Source organism: Piliocolobus tephrosceles, chromosome 11, assembly GCF_002776525.5.
Source record: "Piliocolobus tephrosceles isolate RC106 chromosome 11, ASM277652v3, whole genome shotgun sequence".
Classification (NCBI taxonomy): domain Eukaryota; kingdom Metazoa; phylum Chordata; class Mammalia; order Primates; family Cercopithecidae; genus Piliocolobus; species Piliocolobus tephrosceles.
In genome coordinates this window covers 78,110,210-78,126,767 of record NC_045444.1, presented here as the reverse complement: position 1 = coordinate 78,126,767, position 16,558 = coordinate 78,110,210, and the positions used below count along the sequence as shown (strand labels likewise).

Here is a 16,558-nt window from a genome sequence, read left to right as displayed (position 1 = left end):
CTCGTGCTTTATTTCACACTTGATGTATGTAAATGCTTCTATTTGTACACATTTATAGTGTGTTTAATGTTATGCTATGCTTAATTTGAATGGGACATCTTACATGTTGATGAGAGAGACGTACTAGGGCTACATGGAAGAGAAAATTTGAACCATGAATAAAGTAGGAATAGTAGTGTTATGTTGGGAGAAAGTCAAAATGTAATAGAAGAAACGTACCTTAACTATTATGAAATCTATACTGACAAAGAAAGAAAATGTTAGAAAGTTTGAAGGCAGATTTGGAGAAAATTAAAAGGAGATCTTGGTTTGTATAGGTGAGTAAAGCAACCAAAATCTGAACTGTGGAAAATGATGTAAAAATATTTATTTCCTTAGAATTTATCAAGAACATTAATCCATATTTTATTAGTCAGCTTTCACTAGGTAAAGCTAAAATTACAGATGACCTCAAAATCTCAGAGGCTTACAGAATCGTTGGCATATTCCTTGCTTTGATAACTAAAGTCAGCTGTGACTGTGCTCTGTGTATCTTTTCCTTCTGGAACTGGTTGAAGGAATAGCCCATATTTTGAAATGTGTCTTTTTTGTACAGAAGGAAAGAGCAAGAAAAAAGAAATTCACATGATAGCTTTTTAATAGCTTCTATTAAGAACTCTCTCAATTCCACTCACATTTCAATGGCAAAAGCATGTCAGAAAACTAATGATGATATCAGGGAACTGCAAGTCATGCAGCTATGGCAAGAAACATATAATCCTTTTATCAGAAAGGGAGGAAAGATAATGGGGGAAAATGATACAATCTACTCTGCATCATATGCCAAAAGTGTTTTTCATGGAGAATGTGGTACTACAGATAAGTCTTGAAAAGTTAGGGCAAATACAGAACAGACATCAAATCGTTTAGCAGTGATTGGCAGGGGTCTTCATTTGTACAGAAAACTTTAGCTTTTTGCTTTTGAAATTAACACAAAAGAGTAGATGGCTGTATAAAGTAAAAATAATGTTTTAAAAGGACATGAGTTTTATCACATAGGTAGAAATAAAATGCATGACAATAAGATTGCAAAGACTGGAATATGATAATTAGAAATATATTGTCATAAAGTTAGTAAATTTTTCATGAAGTAATAGATTAGAATAATTTAAAGATGCCTATTGTAATCCTTAAAGCAACCACCATAATAATAACAAAGAAACACTACCTCCCCACCAAAAATTTATTGGAGATAAAGTAAAATATATACCTAAGAATACTTTATTACACACAAAAAAGACAGAATTGGAAACAGAGAAACAGAAGATTGGTCAAATACAAAGCAAACACCAAGTTGGTGAGCATAAAACTGAACACATTAGTAATTGAAGTAAAAGGACTGAACACCCTGATTAAATCCAGACTAGATTTTTTTATAAGTTAGACTAAATTGTATGTCGTTTAAAAGAAACACATTTTAAATTTAAGGAGCAAAGAGATTGGAAGTAAAATGATGGAAACAATAAGCAAAAAATTAACCTGGTGAGGCAATGTGAATATCAAAATAAAGTAGATTTCAAGCTGAACAGTGCTCGTAGAGATTTTAATGGGGCATTTCATAATGATAAAAGAATCACTTATTCAAGAAGACATAAGACTACTAAAAGTTTATACCCCCAGTACAAAGCTCCCAAGTATGAGACAAAAACCGACAAAACAAAAGAGAACTAGACACAAATTTACGGTCACCAATATATATTTTAACACTCTTTTCTCAGTAATAGATAAAACAATTAAATAAAAATCAGTATAGTTATGGGTGATTTGAACAACACTAACCATCAATGTAAGCTAATTAACATTAATAGAAAATTGTTCCACACTAGAGCAAGTTACAACTTCTAAGGTGCACATGGAATACTCAAAAAGATAGACCATATCCTGGGCCATAAAACAAGTTACAATACATTTCAAAGTATTTAAATTAAACAATGTGTTCTCCAATGATGATAAATTAAATTATTAAATTTAATGAAGATGAATAAAAATAATATGCCTTTGAAAACGCCCAAATATTTGGAAGTTAAAAACACACTACTAAATAATTCATGAGTCTAAGAAATCTCAAAAGATATTACAATATATATTTTGAACAGAAATATATGAAAACACAACATATCAATATTTGTGGTATGCAGCTAAAGCAATCTTTAGAAGGCAATTTATACATTTTAATACTCATATGAGAAAACAAAAAAGACATAAAGTCAAGCATTTCTACTTCCATTTTGAGAAACTAGAAAAAAAATAAATTAAGTCTTAAGTATGTAGCACAAGGATATAAGAACAGAAATCAATAAAATAAAAAAATGAAATAGCCTTGTATAAAGAAATCAAATTTGTAATTGAACAAGAACAAAAAAATCACTCCAGGACCAGATAGTTTCACTAGTGAGTTATAACATATGAATAAAAAATAATACTAATCTGACACAAACTCTCATAAAATAGCAGACTTGGGAACACTTTTCAGCTCCTTTCATGAAGGGCAGGCACGGAAAATGCAAGAAAAGAAAATTACAGCCAATATATTTCGTGAAAATAAATACAAAAATGCTCTACAAAATATTAGCAAATGAAATCCAGCAATATATTAAAAAGTTAATATACGAAGATCAAGTTTGACTTTTCCCAGGAATGCAAGGTTAGCACTGTCAACAAAATAGACCGAGAAAAATATTGCAACACGTATAGCTGACAACAGGTTTGTACCCAAAAGATATTAAACATTCCTGCAGGTGGAGAATTTAAAAACCAACAACAACAATAATTTTTGCCTTAAGATTCAGTAATCCTGCTGCTAGTTATTTATTCAGGAGAAATAAAAACATATGTGTACACGAAGTCTTTTTCAAGGATTTGTACAGCAGCTTTATTCATAAATACCCAATTATAATTTTCAGTCAATAACTGAAAACAACCCAGATATCCTTCAACAGGAGGGTGAATAAATAACGTGCAGTGTCTCATTCAGTGGAATACTAAGCAATAAAAAGATATAAACTATTGATACATGCAACTACCTGAATTAATTTCAAAAGTTATTATTTTGAGTGAAAGAAACTTGACACAAAAATTACATATTGAATTATTCCACTGATATGATGTTCTAGAATAGTTAAAACTAATATATGGTGATTTAGAGACCTACCCATATATAGATAGGGTAGTGGTGGGGCAATGCCTGGGAAGGGTAACCAGAGAACTTTCTGGGATGATAGAGTTGTTCTGTGTGTCTTTATATGCACTTCTCAACACTAATTAAAGGCTACTGAATTAGTCCATTTGCATTGCTCTAAAGGAATACCTAAGGTTGGATGATTTATAAGGGAAAAAAGTTTATTTTGGCTCATGGTTCTGCAGGCTGTATGAGAAGCATGGTGCCGGCATCTGCTTCCAGTGAGGCCTCAGGGAGCTTTTTACTCATTACAGAATGCACAGTGGCAGCAGGTGTGTCATGTGGCAAGACAGGCAGCAAGAGAGAGAATGAAGAGGTTCCAGACTCTTAAACAAGCAGTTCTCACCAGACTCTTAAACAAGCAGATCTCATGTGAACTGAGTGAGAATTGCCTCATCACCAAGGGTATGGTTCTAAGCCATTCATAAGGGATCCACCCCCATGATGCAAACACTTCCTACCAACCCGTACCTCCAACATTGAGGATTACATCTCAACATGAGATTCATAGAGGATAAATATCCAAACCATGTCAGGTACCCTTAAGATCTGTGTATGGTCATCCTTCAGTCTTCTCAGGGGATTGGGTCCAGGACCCACCCTCCCCACAGTATACCAAAATTTGTGGATGCTCAAGTCCCTGATGATATTAAAGTGGTGTATCCTATTCATATCCTCACATATAATTTAAATCATCTCTAGATTACTTGGAATACTTAATACAACATAAATGCTGTGTAAAAATTTGTTATACTATATTTTTATTTTTTATTATTTTTTATTTCTGCATTGTTATTTTGTATTTTTTTTTTCTGAATATTTTGATTCAAGATTGGCTGGATTTGTGAATAAGGAACGAGCAGATATGGAAAGATGACTTCATTTCGCTGGATTTCAGTTTTAATTGCATTTTTAACAAAGTGAATTACAATGCTTACCCATGTTTGAACATTAGAGTTCACTGTTTTCAGAAATGGTATGACAGTTTAAGCATATTATAAGTCACAAGAAGCATGATAGTGAGAACTGGGTTCATCATCATGTAGGACCAGCAAGAAGAACAGGGTGGTGATGGAATTCAGCCTTCAGAAGAAATTAGCAGGGCAGAGAGATTTGAGAGAGAAGTAGCTCAATCATTTCTTGTAATCCCTCCACTTCCAAACCTCCCTAAAACGATTAAATACGTTTTAATGGAAGGGCAGAATATTAGGGATAATGTGCTTTCAGTAGCTCCACTTCCCTCACCCCTCAAATTTGCCTCAATCATTTGCCATAACCTAAGTTTCTATAAAATAATGGGAAATAATTGTCTTACTTTGCAACTCAAAATAAAAGAGCTTAAAATACAAATGCGTGATTAAGATAATACTTTAAGATAAATGAATTTTATTCCTAATCAGTGTATGGATGCAAATAAGCACTGATCTTTCCTGTTACTGGTAATATAGAAAGAAGAGAAGGAAGTAGCAGTCCAATTTAACACACATTTACTGAGAGTGTAACGTGTACTAAATCAGTGGTTTTCAAGCTTTTGTTACCGTGACCTTTAGTTAAGAATTGCAATTTATATTGCAACCCTGTATGTAAGTACATATGTATAGCTAAAGCAGTGTTATAAAATAAAACATGTACTTGCTAAATAAGATGCAGTCTGTTATTTACTAGACTAGTATAGTGTGTTTCATGTTTACAGAAATGCAAGTCATGATGCATTAATTTCACTACCCGCTAAAAGGTTGTGAACTGTGGTTTGAAAAACACAGTGCTATTCTTTCTACTCAAAATGTGGTCTGTGGGCCAATAGCAGCAGCATCTGGGGGACTTTAAGAAATGCAGACCCTGAGACCATACCTTGCACCTAATGAATCAGAATCTGCATTTTAACTAAACCTTCAGGTGCTTCCTGTACGCTTTAAAGCATCGGAAGCCCTGTGCTAGATGATACCTGATGAGGGTGTTCTGGATAGATGAAGCCTTCTTGGTATTGTTTAAGGCAGAGATTCTTCCTTGGAGATAGTCTGTATTCAGAACAGGCATATTCAAGCCCCCAACTAAGTCCAATTCAGTATCTCCAAGGATATCTCAGGTCATTTTTATTAAAAAAAAAGAAAAAAAAACTTGTTAACAAACAAGATTCACGAAAGCCTCTGAATCAGATCCTGTTTAAGAACCACTGGTATAAAAAGTGAAATGAAAGTTGTGCACTGATTAAGTCGTTTGTTTGTTTACTGTTATACAAAGGCGCAAACCTATGCTTCCAGTAGTATGGAAAGATTTTATTTTATATTTCTTTGTGGGTGACTTCATAGAAAGGCACTTTATTCACACAATACTTATTGATGGGGATATTCCCACTGCTTCTTTTGAATGTACTTCTCCTTATCGGAGAATTTCCAAACATCTCCATTTTACCAATAATTGCCCTTTTATAGAAATGTAATGTGACTTCTGGTAGAAATATTATTATTAGTCCTGCTGAGATAGCAAGATTTATCCCTGGATGACCTCCAGTCAATCCCTTACCAAAGATCTCAACTGCTGAAGAAAATGGGGCTGTCTCTAAGTGGCCATCACTGTTCATTAAGGTCCTTGCCATTGTGTTCGTATCTTTCCTGAGTAATGGGAAGTTTTAGTCTGGAAGTTGCTAATCTTGCTAACACTAAAAGGCTTTCTCCCATTAGCAGCTTCTGTGTTGCATTAATAATAAGAAAGTAATACAGAGATCGACCTCAGCTGTTCAGTCTCCCCTGAGATGAGGCCCCAACTTCCCTCTTATCCCCATGGTCCACTCTAATGGTCTTGCCTATATTAAAGTAGTAGAGTGGATAATAAGATAAGTGCTGTTTATTTTATCAGAGTCTAAAATTCCTTCTTCTTGTTGGGGAGGACACGTTTTTTTTCTTAAGACATCCAAATTGAAAACTATACCATCAATACTTTTGCAATTGAAATTGACCTGTTTACTTCATACTGTTTTAAAAATGTAAGCGTTGACTATCAAGCACAGGAAAAAAAATGTTTTAGAAAAAAAAAATCCCTCCACCTTTCTTGGAAGAGTTACAAAACAGATAACTCTCCTAGGGATGTCATCTTGTCCTTTTTTGAGTAAATCAAATTACTCATCTGAACAGCAGTAGATTAAAGAAAACTAAAGATCTTTGATTTTATAAGTATTAAAAACTCTTGTTAATAAACAAAGAAGAAATGAAGAGAAAATAACGTATTAAAACAAAGTAAGTAAGATTGGATTTGACAGGTGCAAGGTGCATGTTAATAAATTGTCTTTGTTATTTAAAATGTTCATAAAGACAGGAACTAATGCTGGGATTAATTGCTTATGTTCTTTTTCTATTTAAAATATGTTATCTTTTGCAGAAGTGCACTTCTTAAAGATTCCCTTGATTTCAACATCTGTTTTTAAGTGTATATGATCTGTGTATGCAATAGTTAGTTGATTGCAATTTTTTGTTTTAAAATAAAACTACTTTTTCTTTCAATGATATATTTTTAACTGGGAAAAGAGGTAATTCACCTTGAAAGTGTTGCTCATTCCTTGCACTCAAATACTAGAAATTTTTTCTCAATTTACACTGTTGTATCCTGATTTTGAAAAGCTTACTTTATAATTGGGTGATATATTGCCCATTTTTGTACTTGTCACTTAGAGGAAAAAAGGAGCAATATCAATCATCATTATCATCAGTGACTAAACAGTGACTCAATGTATTTTTTAAAATAAAATATATGTTCATAACCCTCTAACAAGGAATCACTGTGATTAGCTCTATGCAATACTTATGTGAGATTCAATAAATGACAGTAAAAAACAACTAAAAGCTATTTTCTAAAAACTTATAATCAACATTTTTTTTTTCTTGTAAGTACTTAACTGTTTGAGGGAAAAAAATGTGGACATATCTAATAAATCAGGGATGCTCATCTAAATTTTTAATTATACATGAAAACTTTCTTTGGACCAAAAGGTCCATAATCTGGAAATAAGAAAATGCTAAATACGTTTCAGTAAAATAGACAGTAGATCTTTCCCCCAGAGAGGTGAAAATTTAACTCCCTGTTAACTAAATAACTCTTTCATATGGTCTATTTATTAGGCAAATAATGTTGATGAATACAATAAACTCACATGTTTGTTGTTTTATTTAGCATGCAAAATGCAAACGTGTTCACCACATACCAGTGGGAAGCATATTATTGTTAGAATTGTCTTTAAATTGGAGGAACAAAAGAGTTGCTTATGACATTCTTATGAAGCTTCAATAGCAGACAGGTCCATTGGGAAAGTAGCAGCTTTAATACAGAATTGTCCTGGGGTTGTAGATATAATGCACAATTATCTGAATTCATTTTACATTTTTTCTATCCTACAGTCCATGAAGGCTCTGGAGAAACTAGTCAAAAGGAGACATCCACCTGTGATATTTGCCAGTTTGGTGCAGAATGTGATGAAGATGCCGAGGATGTCTGGTAATATGCTGTTTTTATTCTTCTAGACAAAATAATGACAGTGATTAATTTCTTTTTAACGCCATCAACCATTCTGCAACAGAAGACATTGTCTGCATTTTTATTTTCTTATTCAGTTCCCAAGTAAAAAAAAAAAAAAATTAGGGCTGTAATAACAGCAAGGAATTTCTGGAACTGGATTAAGAGGTGGGCCAGCCAAGCAGCTATCCATGGCATTACTTGACAAGGTACACTAAAATATCATTGAAGCCTCCCAAAACTGTCAATGTTAGGATATAGAGGGGAAAAAAGTCTTATTTACTAGAATGTCTTTGAAAAAGTATCATCAGGGCTGGGTGTGATGGCTCAGGCCTGTACTCCCAGCACTTTGGGAGGCCAAGGCAGGAGGATCGCTTGAGGCCACGAGTTTGAGATCAGCCTGGGCACAAAGCGAGACCTATATCTCTACAAAAAAAAAAAAAAATCAATTAGCTGGGTATGGTCGCACTAGCCTGTAGTCCCAGCTACTCAGGAGGCTGAGGTGGGAGGATCACTTGAGCACAGGAGGTTGAGGCTACAGTGAGCTGTGATCATGCCATTGCATTCCAGCCTGGGCCACAGAGTGAGACTTTATCTCAAGATATTTAAAAGGCATCATCAGGAAGCAATAGATGATCAGAGTTAGTCTGTTTGGGTTTCTATAACAAAATACCATAAACTGGGTAGCTTATAAACAAAATAAATTTATTTCTCACCATTCTGAAGGCTGAGAAGTCCAAGATCAAGGCAGATTTAATGTCTGATAAGAGCTCACTTTCTCTTAAAATAACCATCTTCTTACTGAAGCTTCACATGGCAAAAAGGGCAAGGGAGGTCCCTGGAGCCTGTTTTGTAAGGGCACTAATCCCATTCATGAAGGCTCCACCCCCATAACCTAATCGCCTCCCAAAGGTCCTACCTCCCAATACTATCATCTTGGAGGTTAGGATTTCACCATATGAATCTGGGGAGGGGGACACCAACTTTCAGATCATACCAGTTGCTAATCTGACTTCTAAGATGATGGAGTAACTACTCTTATAAAGATATGTTCATCAAATAATGAATCATACTTATTATTTTGAAAGGGTGCCAACATTTTAGCCTTCTACTGTATTGGTCCCACCTTAAGCACATTGAAAAGTGAATAACTCAAACTTCTGAGGGGTTCTTTGTGTCATGATAGTGAAAAGCAGCAGCCTCTTTTTTATTCCTTTCCTCTTCTCTCTTCTGCTCCTCCCCTCCTCCTCTTCCTCTTCTTCTTCTTCCACTTTCTCTTCTTCTCCTCCTCCTCCTTTCCCTCCCTGTCTTCCTCCTCCGGCTCTTCTTTTCCTTCTCCTTTGTCTTCATCTTCTTCCTATTATTATTATTACTATTATTTATCTCTTTTTCTTTTTTATATACCTCACCCTTTTCAGGAAAACATCTGGCTGCTCTTTATTTTCTTCAGTGTGCAGACTGTGCTTGCCTAGAGCAGTTAACCATCATTTTGATCAAACTTTTATGAGTAAGGGGAAAATTCGTCTAAGGAAAATGAAGAAAAAAAATTAAGACAAGATTATTTGGCAGTAGCAAAACAGTCTGCACTTAAAATATTTTTCAAGTGAAGATTCTATCTGAGTAAATGGTGGTTCTTAGGGTAAACTACGTACTTACAAGTAAACACTGCCTTTGAATAGCCAAGTGAAATAAACATCTATTACTAAACTCAGACAGCCGTAGAGTTTTCATACCTGTCAAACACTTCTAGCCAGTGGGCAGCTAGGAGCCAAGTGAGAGGGTCTATGCACTGGTTTGACCATCTTGAGGTAAAGAAATGTATGTTTTTTATTGAGACAGAGTCTCACTTTCTTTTTTTTTTGAGGCGGAGTCTCACTCTGTCGCCCAGGCTAGAGTGCAGTGGCGCGATCTCAACTCACTGCAAGCTCCGCCTCCTGGGTTCGAGAGATTCTCCTGTCTCAGCTTCCCAAGTAGCTAGGATTACAGGCGCGCACCACCATGCCCGGCTAATTTTTGTATTTTTAGTAGAGACAGGGTTTCATCACGTTGGTCAGACTGGTCTCAAACTCCTGACCTCAGGTGATTTGCCCACCTCGGCCTCCCAAAGTACTGGGATTACAGGTGTGAGTCACCATGCCCGGCCAACAAATGTTATGTTTTTTTAAAAAACATCCTAGGTACCTTAATGGCTGATGAATTTGTGGTTCCCAAAACTGAGAGATTGCCAGAGGTACTATGAAATTTTTTTTTAAACATACCAGTTATTTAGTTCTGTCCCAAAATTAATGAATCAGAATTTCAGAGAAGCGGGGCTTAAAATTTTAGTTTTCTACAAGTCCCCCGGGTGATATAGAAATACTACTCTAAAATAAGTTACTAATTCAAAGACTCTTTCTCCTTCCGAAATGCTTTAGGGCTCTTCTGTAGTCATAAGATCAAGACACACAAATAGGAAATGTATCCTTAAAATATTTTGTTTCTAACATTTGTTGGTGACTGCATCTGTGTTTCAGCATCATTTTTTCAAGCTGTTTTCTTGTAAATTATTTCACTTAAAAAAATGTACATGAGTCTCTATCTTTTTTTAAGAATTTTAATTTTCCTAGTTCCTTATCTTTTTAATGATCATTCTTTAAGTGGTATAGCTCCACTTTCCAAGTACAGATATTTAAGACATGAAATTGTAAGAGCAGCTAAAAATTATTGGTTGCTTACAATGGGTTTTATCCATTTGTACCATTTGTATACTTTTTTTTTTTCTCAGCTATCTTCAAAATAGCCATAGGAGGTAGATTCCATTATTATTTTACTTTGAAAAGAGAAAACTGAGTTTTAAAGTGTTAAAGTGGCAGGACCAGGATGAAGACAGGAGGTGAAAGTAACTAAAGGGTGTTAGCATAACAATTCAACCAAAGATGCAATGGAAACAATATGTCTTTGCTGTCACGTCTAGACAATGAGATGGCCAGATTGCAGGCAGCATGTTTGCAGTGACTCTCCAAGGCCTGCAAGGTTAGAGCTGGTCTAGGTAGATATTTGCAGCTGGAAGTGAGAAAACATCCAAGCAAGCAAGGGGTTAATCCTGGTATTCTTGCAGAAGTTCAGATCCATGGTATGAAGGCAGTATGAAGAGATATGGGCAAGGGTAGTGACACCAGAAAGGCTTAGCAGTTGTCTACAGGGCCCAACCATAGCAACTGTAATTCAGAAAATAAGTTCAGTTACAGATGGGACAAGGAGAAGGACAAAGCAGAACCTTAGTCATGGAGAAATTGGTGTCAATCAGAAAAACTCATCAAGAACTGAAATAGGAGAGCCTGGATAGATACTGGAACTGCTATACAAAGTCAAGCCTTGGTTACAAGTGGCTGGGAGAAGCATAGCCTACATCTGAGAAATAAATTACAAGGTCAGAATGAAACCAGCAGCAAAGCTGTCTGAATGCTAAATCAGTTAGCTTTTGGCTACGATATCTTGTATACCCCCAGCATAGGGACAAGATTAGCTCCAAAATGCAGAATAAGCCTGAACCTCCAGATGGGGGCTAAGTGGCCACGGCTGTGAAGATTAGAGGGCTGTAGGGGCAGGGAGCCAAGAAGATCATTACACTTCCAAGGCAAGAACGAAAGTTATTAGTGTTTAAATAAAATGTATTTAAAATGTTCAATGTAAGCAATAAGGAATTGTGCTGAAATGACAAGTGCATTGATTTTCATTTACATACCTTGTATGTTAACATACCTTTGTATGTTACCATATTGTATTAGTCATGGCCATGAAGGGCAGATTGGAAACAGCTGAAGGACACAGGAATAAAGCAATGAGTGAAATTAAATAGGCATAGAATGAAAGAGGCTGTAAAGTAAGATAGGAAGCAATAGCAGAGCGATCTGACTGTAGTACCAGGCAACAGAACCTTCACTAAATCAAGGGAGCGTTGATATACTATTGATTTTGGATGACACCATGGCCACATTCTCTCAAACATAAAATACTACATATGCTGTGTGGCAACAAAGAGTACAACTTATTGTTTCAGTTTTTTCCTTTAACACTAACTAAACTATAATTTTATGTGTACAGATTTCCTCAATCCTGCACTATGAAGTAATAACAAGATGTGAATAACTGCTGACATGAAATAATGTTCTTACTATATCCAAATACTAAAACAAAGGTGAAAAATTAATTCCCAATCTTTCTTTAACCCTGGCCTAATAAGTTAATATTTTGCATTTTGCCACAGGGTTAAATCTAGTTATTAAAACATTCTTAAGTACTTTCAAGATGAAGATAAATCTTTATTAGAATAAAAACGTCAGTACACGGTTAACTGATCATGTTTTCACAGTTAGATGAGTTTTTGAGTTCAGAAGAAAGTCACACTGGAGATGGGAATTAAAAAAAGTAATAAATAGGGGAAGGAGAAGGAGAATAAAATAAGAGGAGAAAAAGTAATAATCAGATGGCATTGACAAACTATGATACTAATGACATAACATTTTAATGCTTTTATTTTGAGAAAACAGATGGCTTGTAATCTAATATAAGACCCTAGTTTATGTTCTGTGATTTCATTTCAAGGTTTTTCTCTTGCATTTTTCTTATATGGAGAACATCAAGGCTGTAAAACATCAGAAAATTTGAGGTTCTCTCAATAGGAAAGGAAGACCATTGCTACAAAATATTTTTTTTCAGTTATAGGTATTAACTTAAATGTAGGAATGGATTGAGCTTCCAAAAGAGGGTTAAAATTCAACAGGACAAGTTATTCACACGCCAGCATATCCATTCTCATAACAGAGGTATCTTTCATTAAAGAAGGACTTCAAAAGTAGCTGAAGCACCTGTGTGAAGGGATGTGTGTGCCTGTTTATGGGGAAGGGGTTAAGAGAAGAAGAAAGGGCTTAAAAGATCATTTCTCTCTATATCTAGACTGAAAACAGTCAAAACTAATAATTTATACATAAAAGAGACTCTCAAATACACCCTGCCAAATATAATTTATAAAGAAGAAGAATGGCTTATAAATAAGTCAAATATAATAAAATTGACTCATTGCAAAGTAATAAAGCTCCATCTGATAGCACTGGGAATACCAACTTATGATTTCAGCAAATATTTCTGATTTCACTTTAGAAACAGCTTTATATTCCCTTAATTATCTTACCTGATAAATTATCTCAGTAAGTCCAAAGTAGGTCAGTGGAAACTCTTTTCTCTGGGAACTATTCCATATAAGTAATTAGCCTGGAAGTTTCTGTTGGTTCTGTCAGTCACAAGTAGTTCAGAGCCCTGGGGTTGATACTTGAGTTAATATACATATACATATACATATACATATACATATACATATACATATACATACAAAAGCATTGATAGCTGGGTCTGACCATAGGAATAGCTAGGTATGAAATTGGCTGCATGCCTAATATTTCCAGGAAGAGAGCACAGGTGCACAGGTGTAAGAGCAGATGCAGCCAGATGACAAATGACATAAAGGGATAATTTAAATTATTACGTATATTTGCTTTATATGTATTCTTCATAGCTCTTCATTCCTGTTTTAACTTTGCTTTTGTAGTATTCTCTACATGCCACTCAGGCTCCATTAGCGATATCGTATTGGCTTAAATGCTCTTAACTCCTTAGTAGTCATTCATTTTGTCTTTGAAAGCATTAATAATATTTTCCAGTTTTAGTGTATAATATCCTTAGTGTTTGAGTGCAATGGTAAAAAAGGAAAGAAGCAAAGTTGTTGCAATAAAATGAGTTCCAAAGAGGAATGAATGAATGTCTATTATTTTCTCTATTTCATGGATGTTCCATAATTGAAACAGGGTGTGGGATCTGGCATTTCTTTTCTGGGTGTCTCTTACAAAGACAGTTTAGTTTGAAGTCTTTAACATCTTGCTCCTTTGATCTGAGAAGGCTCCTTGTCACTAGGAAGACTGTGTGTTGTTGGCAACCTGCCCACATTTAATGCATTTTGGATTGTGGAGGCTCATGAATATTTGAAGTGAGGCAATGGCCATGGATGATCCTTGGCACTAGATTTCATCATAGGTATAAGTAAATTAGACATTAGGTCTTGCTGACTTTAGTACCTTTGGGTTGTGAGTTTGATAGAGAAAATTAAGACACCTCTGAGGAAAATACAGAAAGTGGTTTTATTTAAAACCACTCCTGGTTGACAGTTGAACAAAAAGATTGTGTTTAAAGTGGAAACTGCAATCTTTGTATTGTTTTTCTACTAAGTAAAAAGAGCAGACTCGGATATGGTATATTTAAAGAGGATGCTGATTAGTCACAAAATTAGCCACCTAAGAGTTCATTCAGTTTCTCCCTAGGGTGTTTCCCTTTTATTAATTTCTTTTGCTCTCTGGCCCCAGAAGTGTAACTTGTAGCCAACATTAGGTCTGGTTTCTAATATGAGTTTACTCGTGGAGACAATGGAAAAAAACAGAAAAAAGATAATAGATCTGGTCTAGAAAATCTAAGGTTTTTGTTGAATGTATACATGGCTTTTTGAGAAAACATTTTAGTTCCAAGATTCCTGGAGTTGAGGTATGACCTCCCTCCATTTACCTCTTATCCCCACCTTGAAGACAGTAGCTGTCACCTCTGAAAGTTGCAGTAGCGTTTTCTGTTTGAGTCAATGAGTGGGAACTGAGGAGTAGATGCCTCTAGTTCTTTTAATGATTCCATTTGCCCAAAAAATGTTTTGGATGGGGACATATGCAGCTCCTGACTTAGGGAAGCACATATCTTTCTGCTCTCACAATTTCAAAGGGAAAATGTTGATAGTTTTTAGCAAAGGTGTGTCCAAACCTAAAAGTTGGGGTTTGCTTTTATTATTTATTTCTTTTCTGTATTTCTTCACCTGTCTTGATCAAGAAAATAAACAACTTATATTTTTCTAAATTTCAAACAATATAATAAAATTTAGAAGTAAAAGACTAGTAATTCTGACATAGTCTATACATTGATCTATACAGGGCATTAAACGATGCCCAGTGTCAACAAATGCTGTATTCGCAATCCAGACTTCTCTCTGCAGTCGCTGCCAGTAATCCTACCTGCAAACTGAAGTTAAAAGCTTCAAATGTTACTCAGGAAGACAAATGAATAACAATGACACTTCTAATATGCAACAGTCAAATAATAACAATCACCACCAACTAGCCACCCCTCCAGAAAACGGAGAGTAATGCTTTATGAAAGTAAAAACTAAAAAAAATTGAAAAATAAAAATAAACAATAGTCTTGAAAACCTTGGGTCTTCTGTGATACTAGCCTACTTTTTTAAAAAAATGAGTTCTCACATAAATTCTAGAGAATCTTTTAAATTTTTCTCGTTATCCATACCTCAACTGTACTAGCTATCACAGTGATTAATGAAACTTAATTAGGTTATGACAACTACAAACCCAGATCTGGTGTAGAGTACCAAGAAATATGGGGATAAAGAATTCTGAACTTCAATGTGTTTTATTTGTTTTTACAGTATTTATTAGGCCATTCAGTTTAAATCATATAACTTCTATTTTATATCAAAATCATAAAATACTGCATGGCAATAGAACAAAGGAAACAAACTCATAAGTACAGGTTGTATTTCTACCACTAACTTAACAGTTTTCATTACTTGTGTCTCTTTTTACTTGCTTTTTTTGTTTGTTTGAGATGGAGTCTCGCCCTGTGGTCCAGGCGAGTGCAGTGGCGCCATTTCGGCTCACTGCAAGCTCCGCCTCCCGGGTTCATGCCATTCTCCTGCCTCAGCCTCCCGAGTAGCTAGGACTACAGGCACCTGCCACCTCACCCGGCTAATTTTTTGTATTTTTAATAGAGATGGGGTTTCACCATGTTAGCCAGAATGGTCTCGATCTCCTGACCTCATGATCCACCCGCCTCGGCCTCCCAAAGTGCTGGGATTACAGGCTTGAGCCACCGCGATTGCCCTTTACTTGCTTTATAAATCTTTGCTTCCTTTTTAAATCTTGTTGTAGGCCACACCCTGTTAATGGTAGGTTGCCTAACTTTTGGTGCTCACTCATTAAATTCACTCTCTATTTCTTCTTGAGTTTTCATGTCTCAGTTTCTAGCATATTCTGAGTCAGCAATTCCTGTCTCCACACTCAGGAAATACCTGCTCCATGTTCCGATGTCCCAGTGTAACATCCCAGTCTCAGATATAATAATAGGAATCTCACTGTAGTTATCAAAGTGTGACAAATGTTTCCAAAGTGTGTCAGACATCATCCTAAATGTCTAGATTGATGGAGCCATTTAATCCTCACCACAGTCGTATGAATTTAATACACTAGTAATTCTCATGTTACAAAACAGAAAACTGAGGTACAGACAGGTTAACCAAACTTCCCAAAGCCAAACAGCAAGTGAGAAAGCCACGATTTGTGCCAGCCAGGCAAACTCCATGCTCTTAACTACCACTCAAAGTCTTCTCTTATAAATTATGTGTGTATATAAGTGTATATTGTGAATATGCACACACACACACACACACAGACCAAATGTATCTAGCACTTAAAGTAAAGTGGCAGTTTGGGATGAAATTCACCACTAACACACCTACATTGTGTATGATGCCCTTGAAGTTCTTTTTCACTCGGTATATAAAATATATTTCTTTGTAGTTCCCTTCAAGGCTGTGTGGTTTTCATTAGTTTGTTTTTCACAGAGGTATTGAATCATTATGTATGGAGCATATTCTTATCATGGTTATGCATGCATCCAATCAGATGAGAATGTTACTAGCCTTAAGGTTTCATAGAAGAGACATACCTTCACCAAAATCTGAGGTTTATTTAGCTGCTT

General features: G+C 35.4%; 1 protein-coding gene across 2 annotated transcripts in view; it reads left to right on the top strand.

Annotated features, from left to right (window-relative positions):
- TMEFF2 (transmembrane protein with EGF like and two follistatin like domains 2) overlaps positions 1–16,558 on the top strand; it is a 242,450-nt gene that overhangs the window by 124,396 nt on the left and 101,496 nt on the right. For both annotated transcript variants that reach the window (XM_023217866.1, XM_023217856.2), the window contains exon 5: positions 7,606–7,702. In XM_023217866.1, the coding sequence (XP_023073634.1) occupies positions 7,606–7,702 (97 nt within the window). The remainder of the gene's footprint in view (positions 1–7,605; positions 7,703–16,558) is intronic.